Source organism: Elaeis guineensis, chromosome 4 (genome assembly GCF_000442705.2).
Source record: "Elaeis guineensis isolate ETL-2024a chromosome 4, EG11, whole genome shotgun sequence".
Classification (NCBI taxonomy): domain Eukaryota; kingdom Viridiplantae; phylum Streptophyta; class Magnoliopsida; order Arecales; family Arecaceae; genus Elaeis; species Elaeis guineensis.
The window spans coordinates 5,463,801-5,480,571 of record NC_025996.2 but is presented as its reverse complement, the minus strand read 5'-3'; the positions used below and the strand labels follow the sequence as shown (position 1 = coordinate 5,480,571).

The 16,771-nt window shown below is 52.2% G+C and overlaps 1 protein-coding gene across 1 annotated transcript; it reads left to right on the top strand.

Moving 5' to 3' along the window:
* On the top strand, positions 1-5,968 carry LOC105044184 (uncharacterized). Its single transcript, XM_010921995.4, has 5 exons — positions 1-274; positions 2,138-2,803; positions 4,527-4,715; positions 4,826-4,951; positions 5,840-5,968. The coding sequence occupies exons 1-5, from the start codon at positions 230-232 to the stop codon at positions 5,942-5,944; spliced, it is 1,131 nt and encodes a 376-aa protein (XP_010920297.3). The 5' UTR covers positions 1-229; the 3' UTR covers positions 5,945-5,968.
* Positions 5,969-16,771: the final 10,803 nt, after the last annotated feature.

Below are 16,771 nucleotides of genomic sequence, written 5' to 3'. Positions count from 1 at the left end.
GGGTTGGCTTATATAGGAAATTCTGTTCCACTTCTTCTGTTTTCTTCTTTTATCCTTTTTTTTTCCTCTTTGTTTGGAACGTCTGTGTTTTAGGTTAGGAGTAGGAGAAGAGAAGAGAAGGAGACGAGAATAAGAGTTTTTGCAGCGAGTGAGGGCTTCTGTTTCTACCATTGCTTTTCTATTTTATTATTTTGGTATTTGGAAGATTAGGAGAGCTCGTCAAGGAGAGATGTCGCAGGACCTCATGCATACCCAGCCAGAGCCGCTTTCCATTGTAATCCTCTCATCCTACTGCTCCTTTTTTTATCTTTCTTTTTGTCTTAAAAAAAAAAAAAAGGGTAATTGAAAGGTTTGCATGTCATCATTTGCAGATAATCCTATGCTTATTAAACAATTATATATTATTTATTAACACAAAAGATGGAGTGTTCTTCCGGTTCTTTTTCTTTTTGCTGCATGTTGTGCTATAGTACCTTCATTATTTTTCTCGGAATTTTGGTTGAAACTGCTGGTCCTATCTTTCAAAATAGTAGGGGAGGAAACGTACGGTCTATTCATTAAAATTGAGTAAACAGAGAACCTACATTTAAAAAAAAAAAAAAATTAAAGATTTAAAATGCCTTTTGTTTTTTTTTTTTTTTTGGTAGAAAAATGCCTTTTGTTTAATCTAGTATATGACCTACTTTGATGGAAATATGGAAGCATTTTTTGGAGTTTCAGAAAAGAACTACAGATGTATCATTAAGAGTGAACATGGAACCTAACTCATAAAAAACGTTCCGTTTTTCTCCAAATTTAGAATACTTTCGCATCTTCAGCTCTTGGTGTTTGTTGTGTCCACACAAATATAAATACATGTCTCCTAAGTCTGTAAATTCTATTTCCACTTTCCATGCATGATCTTCATTTCCTGCATGTTTGTATCTCAAACAACGCGTGCAATTACCACCTTCTTATTTCTTGTTATTCTACAAATAACCTGCCAATATTTCTTGTTGCTTGTCACACCACAGTTGGTGCAACATGACAGGGTGGTGGTCAAAAACTTCAATTCTTAGTAGTATAGTATAAGCTTAAGCATTATTCTGAAGCTCCCTCTTCACATGATGAGCAATAGAAGCTCCGTCCCGTACGGTAAAGCGACCCAAAGCCATATCGTTCGGACCCAAAGCCATATCATTCCGACAAGACTACAACACCACACTAGCGTGGAGAATCGGTGCACTTTGGCTTTGGTTCAAGTACCAAAGTATTGGTGCTCTGTTTGGATTTCCTTTCCCATCCAAGACCAAGTTGCCTATCGACAACGATGGTTTGATGTTTTCTTTTTCCTCTTTTTAGAGATTCCTACCCCTTTTGTCCTCATCTTTCATACTCCATCAGTGTATAGATTTAAATAGTTTTGGACACTTCCATTATATTACATTTTTCAAACTATGAGGTAGGTCGATCAATTAGTCTGAGTTTAATATTCAATTTATATTTATCCCGGGACAGCAATTTGTAAACCCAAACTAGGATCAGCCCAAGTGCGTTCCATATGTGTTGATTGTCGAGTCAGCCCAAGTATGGTTTTTCTTGGTGACGAGTTTACCACCTACGTGGACTATAATGGCTACACCTAATTCACTCAATCACTTTAGCGCCTACGAGTGCCTGTACTTATTGGTGATGTAAGAGACGCAGTTAGCGAAGGCCCACAAACGATCAACCGAACAAAGAGAAAGACGTGACGGTGGTCAAGTATAAAACGCAATGCAATTTTTGAAAGGCATGAAGAATATATGAAATACAATACAATACAATACTATTTTATAAAACATACAGAGTCTCCGGCTTTGACTCTCCGTCTAGTGGCCAACAAGGTCAGCCCCATTAAGCCTTGATTTTTTAATTCCACGTTGGGGTGTCAACTAAGCGAGGACAGCAGCGTCGCTGTCACCTCCTTCCGTCGTTATCCAGATGACGCTGGGCACCACGCGCCAATCCTAGAGAACCAGCTACGTTGATTGAGATAAAAAGAAAAGAAAAGTTACCGGTGCGCACTTTATAATTGCATGTCCCATATGTGCATATATATTATATTATTATTATTGGTTACATTTTGGTTTGAAACATTAATTGTAAGCGGGTGCAGGAGGGCATCTCGAGTCCCATCCTGGACCGGATCCTGGAGTTCTGCGGCAACGGCGGCGACCTCTTCCCTCCGGACCCCCAATCCCTCCTTTCATTTGACGACGCTGCTGCCACCTCCGCCGCCGCAGCCTTCTCCCCCCTCCCCTCCATCGACACTGTCGCCCTCTCCGCCCTCCTCGACGATCCACTGACTCCCGACCCCGAGCGCGACTTCCTTCCCACCGTCGATTACACATCCCCATTGGACCCCTCCTCGATGTTCCCGACCCCACCGCAGTACGTCGACCAACACCAGGTGGTGGACCCCTTCGACCACATCGTGTTAACGGATCCAATCCCGATTGGCGGATACCCAGGCGACTCGTCGGAGTCCGTGGTGCCAATCCAGATAGGGCAGCAGCAACAGGCGGCGATGTTCGTGGGATTGGAATCGGCGGTGCAGTCACCGTCGTGCGCGTTTCTGGATGGGGGAGGGATCGGGGCATTGTACCATCAGGCGGGGATGGGAGGAGAAGGACAGGCGGGGTTCTTTAGCGCAGGAATGATGATGATGGGTTCCAGGCGGGAGGTGGTGGAGTACCAACGGATGGTGGAGGGAGCGGGACATGTTGGCATCTACGGCCCGGATTCCCTACAACGAGTCTACAGCTCCGATAACATGCAGCAGGTACTAGCCCAAAAAGAATGCTGGCATTCTCTCTCTCTCTTTAAATTATTTTTTTCTTTTGTGTGTCTTAGGTTGTTATTACTTTTTTTTTTTTTTTTTTTTGATGATTAAGGTTATTCTTATTATTACTTATTAATAATAATAAGTAGTAGATTTGTAAATTAAGCAGATTATTTAAGCTGATATATTATACAATCGGACCAAGTGATGTGAATAAATCCTGCTTCCAAAAGGTTGGTGGGTTACGAGTATTTGAGAAAGATATCATGCAACTTATTGCCTATAAAGCTTTTTACAGAATAAAAGATTAACTAAGTTATTTATAAACAACTTGGCCTTGGCTCGTTCATGTTTGTTATGTTAAAATAGGATGGAGCTTGAACCCTTTTTGAAGGCTAGGGTGGCAAATGGGATAAACTTGAACCATGGTCGCCTTGTCAAATAGGTAACCAAGTTTTCAGCTTGAGACTTAACTGAATCACGATGGCCCATGAACCAAGTCTGAACATTCACACTGAAGCTTGACCAACAATTAAGCATGGTCATTTTATTGAAATATGTCATGCTGAATCTAAACAAGGGTCAACTGGATTGGCTCAGGTCAGCTTCATTCGATAAGGATTTTGATAGTTGGAGTCACATATGATAACTAGGAAAGCCTTGTCTGTACATCTAACGGTTGCACCAGCGATGCATTCTATGCAGGCATAAGAGCAAAAGTATTGGGTGCTCACGCATAGATTTTGACATCCCAAGTCTCCCTGTTCGCAATTTTTTTACATGATGACTAGATTTATGATTGTACAGAAGGTTGGGTATAATTGTAGGCTCATGCTGGTCTGAGATATGGACCCATGCCAGATTCACTCACTCCAATCTACTTATCAGAACTGGCTAGGTCTTGCCTGAATTCTAGAAGTCAGATCGCAGTATTTTGAAACAACTTTTAGGCTGATTAGCAGGGCATATAGTCGTATCAAGGTCGAATCTTATCAGAAGCAAATCAGACCTAAGTTATATGTTCTGATTTTGAATTGACTGAGCCCAATAAGAAGCCAACCAGATAGCATCTGGTTCAATATAGATCCACCCACTAATCAATAGACCACCGCATATGATAGAATTGTCCCTTGCCTTTGTTATGGATTAGAGGGTTTCATCTTTTGCATGCAAGCCAGACGAATAATTTCGACCCTCTTTAACTCCACCACTATGTAAAAAACCCTAGTGCTCCTTCCATGAGAAGTGCTACCAGACATCTGGAATTGTTGATCCATTGCTCACAAACTGCGGAGTTTCTCAAATTGCTCTCTACAATATGGATGACCAACACATTTTCAATTCTGATCGTAACATATATGGTTAACAATCTTTTGACTCATGTGAATTTACAATTATGCACCCACAAGACAGCATCCTTCCATATTGATGGTGCTATGCTCTAAAAGCAAGCATGTATACGACTCCTAATGCACATCAATGGCCAAAAAAATTACTAAACCCAATTTAAGAATGGAGAGATGTGCAGTCCCATTGTTATATAAATATGAGCATCAAACATCAAAAGCATGAAAACATCATCAGCATGATTATGTTAAAACTCTCGACCGGCCAGAATCTCTTTGGAATGGTTGACAGGCTTTATTAACCATTCCACAACCAGCAGTTGAAATCAATGTCATGGTGCACTGATACTTACCATCCATTGTGTTCCTCCCATAAGGTGATTGGAGGAAATCAGCATCTCATGGATTGGTGCGTTGGCAGCTCAACACAATTGCCAGCATCAGACATCTCAGGATTAGAAGAGTCCACCTTCAAAGTTGGTCGGCTCTCCATGGAAGAGAGGAAGGAGAAGATCCACAGATACATGAAGAAGAGGAATGAAAGAAACTTCAGCAAAAAGATCAAGGTACACAAAAGAATTACACCTCATGACCCTCTAAGAAAATGATCTTTTATTTTTGAGATTTTTGTTCTTGCATATTACTCACTAGCAGTCCTAATGAGGAAAAGATGCAGTATGCTTGTAGGAAAACTCTAGCAGACAGCCGGCCTCGTATCCGAGGGCGATTTGCAAAGAATGATGAGTTTGGAGAGGCAGCAAGACCCACCTCAAATCAACATGAGTTTGATGATGAAGAGGAAGTAAGCTTTATAATAATCTCATTTCTTCAATGCATCATATATGCTGATTGTCCAGGAATACTCGGTTTGCAATGCAGAAACCAACCCTTAAGAGCAACATATAAATTGGAAAAGAAAAAACTAGCAAGCATATAAAAGAAATGGTGATTATGAGCAACATAAACTATCATAGCCTTAGATTATTCAAAAATTGCTTCATATGATATGTATGAACGTGGTTGCAGAAATGGTCCGCCCTTCCTCATTTGATTGTTGGCAGTTCAAAATATATAAAAACGTGAACTAATTTTAGTATGAAATCTTGGAGGCCTCCAAAACATAACTCTACGGAGCATTATCTTTTTTTTTTTATAAAAAAAATCACTGTAAAAGCATCTATAGGCTGGATTTCCAAATTTAAACTGATCCAATTTCTGAACTCTGGCTTGCATTCAGTCCTTATCAGTATCAGAACACGGTTGCCAGAAATGGTCTGCCCTCCCTCATTTGATTGATAGCAATTCAATATATCTACAATGAAACTAACATTAACATGAAGTTCAAAGGCCCCTAGAATATAAATCTGTTGAGCACAAAAATCTTAAAAAAAACAATTCTGTAAAAGCTTCTATAGGCCAAAATTCCAAGCTTCAAGTTTTAAGCTTGACCATAAACTAGTAGAAGTCATATACTTTCCTACTTATTTTAATCATTTTTTAACTCAATTTAATAGTCTTACTACCAAACACAACTGAGCTACCAGTCAGATCTCAACAAAAGCTACAAGCTTTAGTACAACAGGTCTCGGTATCTTAACTTCAATAAGAAAGAAGACAGCTTTAGTTTACCTCAAATTAAGCATATCTTTCTTTTTTTTTTTAATGACATTATTGTTAGTGCAATTTGCAGGTGGTGGTAAAGGAAGAAGATATATTTGACTCCTCGGATATACTCGCTCACATCAGTGGTGTGAATTCCCTTAAATACAACTACACTCTGGAGTCCTGGATATGAGTCATATGACCCAACAGATGCTGGTGTTGGTTTTATTGCTATGTATGGCCATTCCCCGGTAGGTGCAATCATCATCCCTTTCAAATAAATAGAATGACATGTGAATCATGGTCCCCAGTAGTGCTGTATATCACAATTTCCATGATTGCAGAAATAGCAAGACATTTTCTTTCCATTTTCTTGTTATCTTGTCTCAATATGAAAGACCCATAATACATACTTCACACTAAATAAAGCAGGAATCTAAGTCCTCAACAACGGTCAAAAAGAATGGCCAAAATCAGAGGGACACACAAACACACACACACAGAGAGAGAGAGAGAGAGAGAGAGAGAGAGAGAGAGAGGTCCTGTTTATGAAATGTCAGCATTAATATCTAAGAGCTGATAATATCGAATACAAGCAAGCAGTTCAAATACTGTCAAAATGACAAGGCACATCCCAATTTGCATTTGTTTTAATAAAATTTAAGTTGCTACTAAGTTCCAGAAAGTGTTGTGAAAGCCACATTCAGATGGTTTGTTCGGACTTCTAAATGCAATTTTGGACAAAAAAAAAAGGTCAAGGAAAAAACTGTACGTAGTAAAGCATGAATCGCCATGATCATCCAAGCCAAGGGTTCCTACTTCACTTAAATTATAGAAAGAGTGCTACTTGAAGCATTGAAAAGTGTTGGGGGATACCCACCGACCGACCGACCGTCTGTCGGAGGGCCCGACCGTCTGGCAACCCGACCGACCGACTATCGGAGGGCCCGACCTGGCAGCCCGGCCGACTAACCGACGACCCGACGGACGACTCTGCCTGGCCGATCATAAGTCGGGCGACAGGCCGACGGACGCCATCAGCGGCTAACTGCGGCCATTCCACGGTCCATTCCCGACCGACTAAACCCAGAGGTCCGTTAGCCGACCCACATGAAGCTCGCCGACCGACGGAGGAGTCCGACCCCACTCTGCTGGCCACCGACCCTGGGTCGGCCGACTCCACCAACCGCCGTACGGCCGCCAGACGTTGTCAGCTCTGACACGGACATGCGGCACAGTTACCTAGGGGCATTGTCCCGCCGAGAACCGGGTCAACCCTGGTGATTAGACGGCTACACGGCGACGTGACATTTTCACGGCGGCTCTGACAGCCTACAGTGAGTTGACAGTTCCTCACTTGTCCGCGCCATTAATGATGGCGCCATACCGTGCTCCACTATATATACCGGGGAAGGCAACAGTGCAAGGGATCGATCCGCCCGTCTCTCCCACATACGCAGGCTCGCCCCTCTCTCTCTCTCTCTCCCTCTCAGAGCTCTCTGTCTGCATTTCACTGTTGCCCAGTCACCTCTCTGACTTGACCGTCGGAGGGTCCCCACCGGAGCCGCCTCCGGTCAGTGCGGACTTCCTTTTGCAGGTGCACGCTTCCCGGCGATCGGGCGACGAGGCGATTGGCCGCAACAGATTGGCGCGCCAGGTAGGGGACAGCATGACAAGGACAAGAGCTCAACGATCGAGAATCACTGGGTCGGCAAGGCGTTCTTCCCGCCGGGAAGAAGCCTCCCCGCCCCCACCGGCGGCGGAGCCTAGCTCTCCGCACCCCGTAGTAACCACGGAGGCCCAGATTGCGGCCATCGTGCGGCAGATGACCGTGCTGACCGACGCAGTCAAAAGCCTCCAGCAACAACCGGCGGCCCGACCTAAGCCTTCCAGGAGCAGCCGCCGACGGTCGCGCCGACCCCTGCCGCCTCCAGGCGAGCACTCCCAACAGCGCTCCCACGGGGAGGAGGAGGGTCGACCTCGGCGCGACGACCGACGGTCCCAGCGGCCCTCTCCTTCCCCGTTGGAACGGGCGAGGAAGGAAAAGCGGCCGCGCACACCGTCGGCCTCTCCTTCAGAGTCTTCCGGAGGCTCCACTCCCGGGGTCTCCCAGCATCGACGAGCGGACGACTACGAGCGACGGTTCGAGGAGATCGACCGCCGACTCGCCCAACTGCAGATGGACGGCCAGAAGTCTTCGAACGACGTCGACTTCCAGACCGCCCAGCCTCTCTCTCGACTGGTCCTCGATGAGCCGATTCCCAGTCGGTTCAAAATGCCGAACGTGGAGCCATACGATGGCTCCACCGACCCGGTCGACCACCTCGAGAGCTATAAAGCTCTCATGACAATTCAAGGGGCAACCGACGCTCTTTTTTGCATCGGTTTCCCCGCCACACTTCGCAAGGCTGCCAGGGCTTGGTACTCCGGTCTTCGATCGGGCAGTATCCATTCCTTCGCGCAGCTCGAGCACTCGTTCGTGGCCCATTTCAGCACCAGCCGAAAGCCGCCGCGAACGTCGGATAGCCTTTTCTCCCTCAAGCAGGGGGAAAACGAGACGCTCCGACACTTCGTGGCGCGATTCAACGCTGCCACGCTCGAGGTCCGGGACCTCAACGAAGACATGGCGGTTTCAGCCATGAAGAGGGTCTGAGGTCGTCCCGATTTACCTATTCTCTGGACAAGACCCTCCCCCGAACATACGCCGAGCTATTGGAGCGCGCATACAAGTATATGCGCGCGGACGAAGGAGCGTCCGACCGACGCCTGGTCGAGCCCAGGGGTCCGAAGGAGAAACGAAGAAAAGGTCGGGAGCCCGCCGAACCAAGCAGGCCCCCGGCCGGTAGTCGGCTTTCTCCACCTCGACAGACCCAAAAATCACCCGGCCAACAGACTCCGAGGTCGGTGCGTCCCAGGTATGACTCCTACACTCCTCTCTCCGCTCCTCGTGCGCAGATCTTGATGGAGATCGAAGGGAAAGAATACCTGCGACGGCCTCCGCCTCTGAAGGCAAAGGGCCTCGACCATCGGAAGTACTGCCGGTTCCATCGGAGCCACGGCCACGACACCGAGCGATGCATCCAGTTGAAGGATGAGATCGAAAATCTCATCCGCCGGGGGTATCTCGGCAAGTTTCGAAAGGGACCACCGGCCCAACCGACTGCCGATCGACGCCCCCAGCCGACTGAAGAGGCGCCGACTAACCAGCCGACGGCTGGAGTCATCAATATGATCTCCAAGCGGCTGGGATCGGGGACATCTACAGGGGGGAGCCGACGAAAAGGCCGCGCCCGGACGACGTGATTACCTTCTCGGAAGACGACGTTCGGGGCATCCAGACTCCCCACGACGACGCTGTTGTTGTGTCGGCGACAATAGCCAATTATGATGTAAAACGAATCTTTGTTGATAATGGAAGTTCGACGAATGTTTTGTTTTACTCGACCTTCTCCCGAATGCGACTACCGACGGATCGACTTAGTGGGGTCTCCACGCCCTTGATCGGCTTTGCCGGAGACACCGTCGCGACAGAAGGAGAAATCACCCTGCCCGTGACGGTCGGTACCGAACCACGGCAAAACACGGTCTCCCTCATCTTCGCGGTCGTCCAAGTCCCTTCGGCCTACAATGCCATACTCGGGCGACCCGGACTGAACGCTCTCAGGGCGATCGTCTCGACGTACCATCTCCTTGTTCGATTCCCGACCAGAAACAGAGTCGGGGAGATGCGCGGAGATCAACAGCTCGCCCGACGATGCTTTCAAATCTCCGCCCAAAGCAACGAGACAAAGGATCCCCTGACAATCGACAAACTGGATCAACGGGAGGAGGAAGAGCGGGGTTCGCCGGCCGAGCAGCTCGAGGCGATCCCGATAGGAGAAAATCCCGACAGAAAAGTTTGGGTCGGGTCTCAATTGCCCGACGCCGAACGCCACCGACTGGCGGAGCTCCTGACGGCCAACGCCGACATATTCGCATGGTCGGCAGCTGATATGTCGGGCATCCCTCCGGAAACAATGACTCACCGACTCAACATCGATCCGACGATGAAACCGGTGAGGCAGAAGAAAAGGTCCTTCGCCCCAGAAAGGCAGAAGGCCATTGACGAAGAAGTGGACAAGCTGCTCGAAGCGGGCTTCATTCGCGAATCCACGTATCCCGATTGGCTCGCCAATGTCGTCATGGTCAAGAAAGCCAACGGGAAGTGGAGGATCTGTATCGATTACACCGACCTCAACCGAGCATGCCCGAAGGATAGCTTTCCACTCCCAAAGATCGACCAGCTGGTGGATGCGACGTCCGGATTTCGACTGCTCAGCTTCATGGACGCCTTCGCCGGGTACAATCAGATCCGGATGGCGCCTGAAGACGAGGAGCACACCGCGTTCGTGACCCCCAAGGGCCTCTACTGTTACAGGGTGATGCCCTTCGGATTGAAGAACGCCGGTGCCACCTACCAGCGACTCGTCAATAAGGTCTTCAAAGACCAGATCGGCCGCAACATGGAAGTGTATGTGGACGACATGCTGGTAAAGAGCACGCAGATCCCGGACCATGTTCAGGATCTCGAGGAGACCTTCCGCACCCTTCGACGACACCGAATGAAGCTCAACCCGACCAAATGTGCCTTCGGGGTGACCTCGGGGAAGTTCCTCGGATTCCTCGTTTCTCAGAGAGGGATCGAGGCCAACCCTGAGAAGATAAAGGCGATCCTCGACATGCGTCATCCGAACACCAAGAAGGAGGTCCAGCGGCTGAACGGGAGAATCGTCGCTCTTAGCCGATTCATTTCCCGATCAGCTGAAAGGTGCCTTCCGTTCTTCAAGACCCTGCGCCAGGCGAACGGTTTCTCTTGGTCGGATGAGTGCGAACAGGCCTTCGAAGACCTGAAAAAGTACCTGGCTTCCCCGTCGCTGCTCGTAAAGCCGCAGATCGGGGAGACCTTGTATCTCTACTTGGCTACATCTTCTGAGGCGATCAGTTCGGTGCTCGTTCGGGAAAACGAATGCCGAGCCCATCAGCCCATCTACTACATCAGCAAAGTGCTCCACGGCGCCGAAGCCAGATACTCGGAGACGGAAAAGATGGTCTTCGCCCTGACCGTCTCCGCGCAACGGCTCCGCCCATACTTCCAGGCCCACGCCATCGTGGTACTCACCAACCAGCCCCTGAGGACCGTACTGCGCCGACCCGACACATCCGGACGTCTCGCTAAGTGGGCAATGAAGCTTAGCGAGTTCGACATTCAGTACCGACCAAGGCCTGCCTTGAAGGCTCAGGTCTTGGCCGACTTCATCGCCGAATGCCCGACGACCGACAAAGGGTCGGGAGCTGAAGGCCCGGGACGAGATTCGGTCTCTGGACGGGACCCGATCTCCACCTGGGTACTTCACATCGACGGAGCCTCCAACGCTCAGGGAAGCGGGGCCGGGCTTTTGCTCACGAACTCGGATGGGGTAGTCACCGAATACGCCCTCCGGTTCGACTTCAAGGCCTCCAACAATCAGGCCGAATACGAGGCACTCCTCGCGGGCTTGAGGATGGCGAAGGAATTGGGCGTCGACAGCCTCCGGGCATTCTCCGACTCTCAGCTGATCGTGGGGCAGGTCAAGGGCGACTTCGAGGCGCGAGATCCGACCATGATCCAGTATCTTCAGAAGGTAAAGGGTCTCGTGGCCCGCCTCGAGTATTTCGAGATCTCCCACATCCCCAAGACGGAGAACGCTCGTGCCGATGCTCTCTCCAGATTGGCAACGTCGGCCTATGATTCTTTGGGTCGGACGTTTGTCGAAAACCTCCAACAGCCGAGCATTGATCGGGTCGAAGAAGTGCAGCAGCTAACGTCCGAACCAAGTTGGATGGACCCGATCGTCCGGTACTTGTCCGACGGGACCAGTCCCAAAGACCCCGCGGAGGCCAAGCGACTCCGATGGTCGGCGTCACAATATGTGATCATGGACGGCCGACTCTACAAGAGGTCGTTCTCCCTCCCTCTGCTCAGGTGCTTGGGTCCGACCGACGCTGACTACGCCCTCCGAGAGGTTCACGAAGGAATTTGTGGGAATCACTTGGGGGGCAAGTCCTTAGCCTTCAAGGTCCTACGACAGGGCTACTACTGGCCGACCATGAGGAAGGATGCGGCAGAGTTGGTCCGAAGGTGCGAGCCATGTCAGAAGTATGCCAATATTCAGCGCCAACCGGCCAGCCGAATCACCCCCATTGTCGCTCCGTGGCCTTTCGCTCAGTGGGGAGTCGATATTCTCGGCCCCTTCCCACCGGCGTCGGGCCAAAGGAAGTTCATCGTTGTCGCCATCGACTACTTCACGAAGTGGGTCGAGGCTGAGCCCTTGGCGCAGATCACCGAGCGGAAGATGGAGGACTTCGTCCAAAAGTCCATCATCTTCAGGTTCGGATTGCCGCACACCGTCATCACCGACAACGGGCGGCAATTCGACAACCAAGACTTCAAGGACTTCTGCGCCAGGTTCCACATCCGTCATCGACTAACTTCAGTCGGGCACCCACAGTCCAATGGGGAGGTCGAGGTGACGAACCGAACCTTGCTCCATGGACTCAAGACCCGACTGAACGAAGCCAAAGGTCTCTGGGTCGACGAGCTGGGCTCTGTCCTATGGGCTTACCGAACGACCCCCCGTATCCCGACCGGGGAGTCGCCGTTCAGTTTGGCCTACGGGACAGAAGCTATGATCCCGCTCGAGATTGGCCTGCCATCTTCAAGGGTCGAGCGGTACCGCGAGCCGGACAACTCCGAAAGCCGGAGGGCCGACCTAGACCTCCTCCCCGAACTGCGAGATGAGGCTCAAATCCGAATGGCCTCATACCGACAGAGGGTCGCCCGGTACTACAACGCCAAGGTCAGGCCAAAGCTCTTTAAACCTGGCGACCTAGTCTTGAGGAAGGCGGAGGTGTCGAAGCCCTTGGACCAAGGGAAAATGGCTCCCAACTGGGAAGGACCCTACAAGGTTGCTGACACCTTCGGGCCGAGAGCCTATCGGCTGGAAACCCTTGAGGGAAAAACCATTCCCCGGACTTGGAACGCCGACAACTTGAAGCTGTATTACCAGTGAATTCTGTAATTCGATCATCGGAATACAAGTTCAGTTTGAAAAAATCGGAGTTCTAACTCTTCGACTACTGATCGGCGCTCAGCCCCGACGCATCGACACGGACTTGGAACCGACGACACATCGGCCCCTTACTCGGACCGATGCATCTACGATGACGGGAGTTTGTACTCCTTCTACGGTCGAATTTTCGGGCAGAATCCATCGGCCGACTGATCGATCGGGCCCCGACCGAAGAAAGGCTAAAAGCCCACGCGGCTGTTGCCGCGACATTCCGACCAGGCTACGGTCGGTCGAGGGATATTCGGCTTACCACCGTCTATCACATGACACGACCTGCGGCCGGCTGAACGACACTCGGTTCGCCACCGTCTGTCGAAGGACATGAGAACCCGACGCAAGTGCTTGGGGATCCGACTTGCTATCGCTCCCCCGACACTGCGCCGGTCGATGTTCGAGTAAACGCATCTACGGAAGTCCGACTACCGAACCTTACCAGGTTCGATCGGATCCCGACTTAACAGATGCGCCCGAATAGCGACTACATCGGAGCTGTGCAAGCCGGTTGAGTCCTACCGACTTACCCGAGTTGGCGACTTCTCTAAGTTGGCGACTAGGGTTCGACGTTACAGCGATAAGAAACATTACAAACGAGAAGCAAAAGAGAATACAATTTCATTCATTGATTAAAAGAAATTACAAAGTCGGGCCGAAGCCGATTACATGTGTTTTCAAAAAGAAACAAAAGGAAGACAGTCGGCTGGACCGATCATTCGTCCTGGATAATCTCTTCGACCGACGGAGGATCGGGAAGAACCGGCGTCTCGACCATAAGCGGCGCTGGGTCGGCGGCGGAAGGATGTCCTTCAGTCGGCAAGGGACCTCCGGTCGGCTCCTGCTCCGGGACGGCTTCCTCCGTTGGGATGATGTCTCCCGACTGATGGTCGGCCTCCTCTTCGGTTCCGTCCTCTTCGGCGAGTGGCGGCGCGACTCGGCTGACGTCCACCTCCGGGTACAAGGCATGGACGGCATCCCGACCATCTTCGAACCCGACCCGGTAGGAGGCGAAGCCCGATTCGAGCATCTCCTCCTTGAACCGGTCGGAGGCCCGGAAGTCCTTAACCGCACGATCGGCCGACTCCCTCGCCGACCGTGCCTCGTCCTCAACGTGGGCCAGCTCCTCCTTCGCCAACTCCGCCTCGGCCCTGGCAATTTCGGCGTCGATTTGGGCGATGGACAAGTCCTCTTCGGTTTCCGCGAGCTTCCCCAGGCTGACCCGAAGTTGCTCGCGTTCCCCTTGGAGTTCGGAGGTGGCACTGTCCCGTTCGCGTCGAAGACGACGCACGACCCGGCCTTTGTGCTTGGCCTCCTTCTTGGCCGACTTCAGTTCGGCCATAAGCCGGGAGACCTCGTCCGTCAACTTGGCCTCCCGGTCGACCGACTCCTGTAGCTGATCGACTAGCATCGTTCTTTCGGCCTCGGCCGCCGCCGACCTTTCCTTGAAGGCTGCCCGAACGTCGCCGAACCTTCGGTATCCGGCCTCCAACTCGGACATGGTGAAGATCAGCTGCCGACGGAAAAAAGCTCTGTCAGAATTATGTGGCGAGCAAAAACTTTTAAGGGAAAAGGGGACGCGAAGCTTACCTCCACCATCGACGGGTAGAACCGCGACAGCATCTCGGTCACCTGCCGAGATCGCAACGACTGAACGTCGGTAGGGAGGAGGATCCCCTGGCACAACCTCCTCGCGAGGTTGTGATCGGCCAAGGCCGATGCACCCTCGGGGTAGTATGCGCTTTGGGGCATTGATCTCTCCTCCTCCGAGGGCTCCATCGGGGCTTTCCCCCGATCAGCTGCCCCGACCGACGGGGCTGGCAGCGATGGGACGCTGGAGTTCGACCCGGCGCCCCCCGTTGCGCCAGCGGACGCCTCCGGACGATGTTCGGCTTCCCGAACGACATCCGGCTCCACCCGCGGCGGCGAAACCGCCGACACTCCTTCGGCCACTTCCTCGGTCGGCCTCTCCTCGACTCGGACGGTCGGAGCCGCGAGGGCTATAATCGGCTCCGACCTCTCGGTCGCCGACGCTTCCACGGTTGGCGGGACTGGGGCTGGTCTCTTGGAAGGGCGCGAAGGGCCTGCCCCCGACGCTGGCCTCTTCCTCGCGGCGGCAAACTGACGAATTTCGGCGTCGGTCGGCCTCATCCTCGGCGGTGTCCCTGCAAAACCGACCACTGTTAAAGGCCGGACCGGAACTTCCCTAAAGCCGAACAAAAAGAAAAGCTGAGGAATTGGGCGATACCTATTCGGGGGACCAGACTCAGGCCGGCATCATAGAGAGCTTGCTCGGTAACAAGCTCCCTCTGCTTCGGGACCAACATGTCTTTGAGTCGGTGGAAGTCCTCCCGGTCGTCCACGTCGACCCGACTGTTGTCGTTGGCCTCAGTTCGGGGTACACCCCAGCGAGAAGGAAAGCCCCAAGAGGAGGAAGAGGAAACAAAGAAAAACTGGTTCTTCCATCCATGAATGGACGGTGGAAGACCGGTTATGAAGGCAAGACCCTTCCGGGGGTTGAAGAGCCACCACCCTCGGGCCTTAGGGTGGGGTCGGAGCACGAAGAAGGCCCGGAAGAGGGAAACGCGGGGGTTGGTCGGCAAGAGCTGACACAACAGCGCGAAAGAAATGATTAGCCGGACAGAGTTCGGCGCCAGTTGCGCCGGACAGAGTCCGTAGTAATCAAGCAGATTCCGGACGAACTCCGGAATCGGAAGTCGAAGACCCGCACGAAGGTCCTCAACGTACAGCCCCAGGTCGCCGGGCGGAGGGTTGTTGACCCGACCGCCGGCCCCTGGAGCATAGAGCCGAAACTGCTCCGGGATGCGATAGTGCTCCCGAAGCTGATCGACGTTCGGCCCCGAAAGCGAGGAGGCCTCATCTTCCGGAGCCGATCGGGTGTCGTCGGTCGGGTTCCCCGACCGAGCTCCCTGAGTCGGTTTCCTGGTCATTGTGCAGGAACCGAAAGAAAGGAAAGAAGGGAAGAAAGCAAGAAGGGGAAGGAGGACCACGAACCCGATGGACCCTCCGGAAGTAGAGAAGAGCTCTGCCCGCGACGACCGAAAAATCGCCCGGACAGAGTTTCCCCAGCAAATGGCAAATGTGGGTCAGGGTCCGGGAGGTCCTATATATATAGGGCCGACCGACGGCCGAGATGCTCCCGCGCCGACCAAGGTCCCCCAGATGCGCGACGCGTGGCGCCCGCCGGTTGGCTAAGGATTCGGCGCGCTTCGCCCCGGGACGCCCGCACCGCCTGCATTAAATGCCGGAGCGGGCGCCGGCCAACCACCTTGACACGCGGCGCGCAGGGGTTGGCTCCGCCGTCGGCCGCCCGCGCCGGTCCGCGTTCCCGATGGGACGCCTCATCCACGATCGGCGCCGAATATCCGATCGACTGATGCTGTATCGTCCGGCACCCGATCTTCTGGCACCGACGTGATGGCTGACAACGACAAGACGTGGCGTCTGACACCTGACGCCGGCGCGACTTCCGGCATCGACTAGACGTTCGGATCACAGGGATTCGTGAGATGTCTGACAACGGATCAGCCGGCGGTACGGTCGGATATGCACATGCGACAAATCCACTCCCAGTCGTCCGGCCTTGCTACCCGAATGAAGGCATCGACCAGCTCTCCACCCGACTTGGGAGTGGAAGGGGGCAACTGTTGGGGGATACCCACCGACCGACCGACCGTCTGTCGGAGGGCCCGACCGTCTGGCAACCCGACCCGGTAGGAGGCGAAGCCCGATTCGAGCATCTCCTCCTTGAACCGGTCGGAGGCCCGGAAGTCCTTAACCGCACGATCGGTCGACTCCCTCGCCGACCGTGCCTCGTCCTCAACGTGGGCCAGCTCCTCCTTCGCCAACTCCGCCTCGGC

What these genes read in the sequence shown, in the direction of transcription:
- LOC105044184 (XM_010921995.4), top strand. Translation starts at nt 230, where the DNA reads ATGTCGCAGGACCTCATGCATACCCAGCCAGAGCCGCTTTCCATT. An exon ending in ACTTCAGCAAAAAGATCAAG is followed by an intron (nt 4,716 to 4,825) that starts GTACACAAAAGA and finishes GAAAAGATGCAG; the next exon opens with TATGCTTGTAGGAAAACTCT. An exon ending in AGTTTGATGATGAAGAGGAA is followed by an intron (nt 4,952 to 5,839) that starts GTAAGCTTTATA and finishes TGCAATTTGCAG; the next exon opens with GTGGTGGTAAAGGAAGAAGA.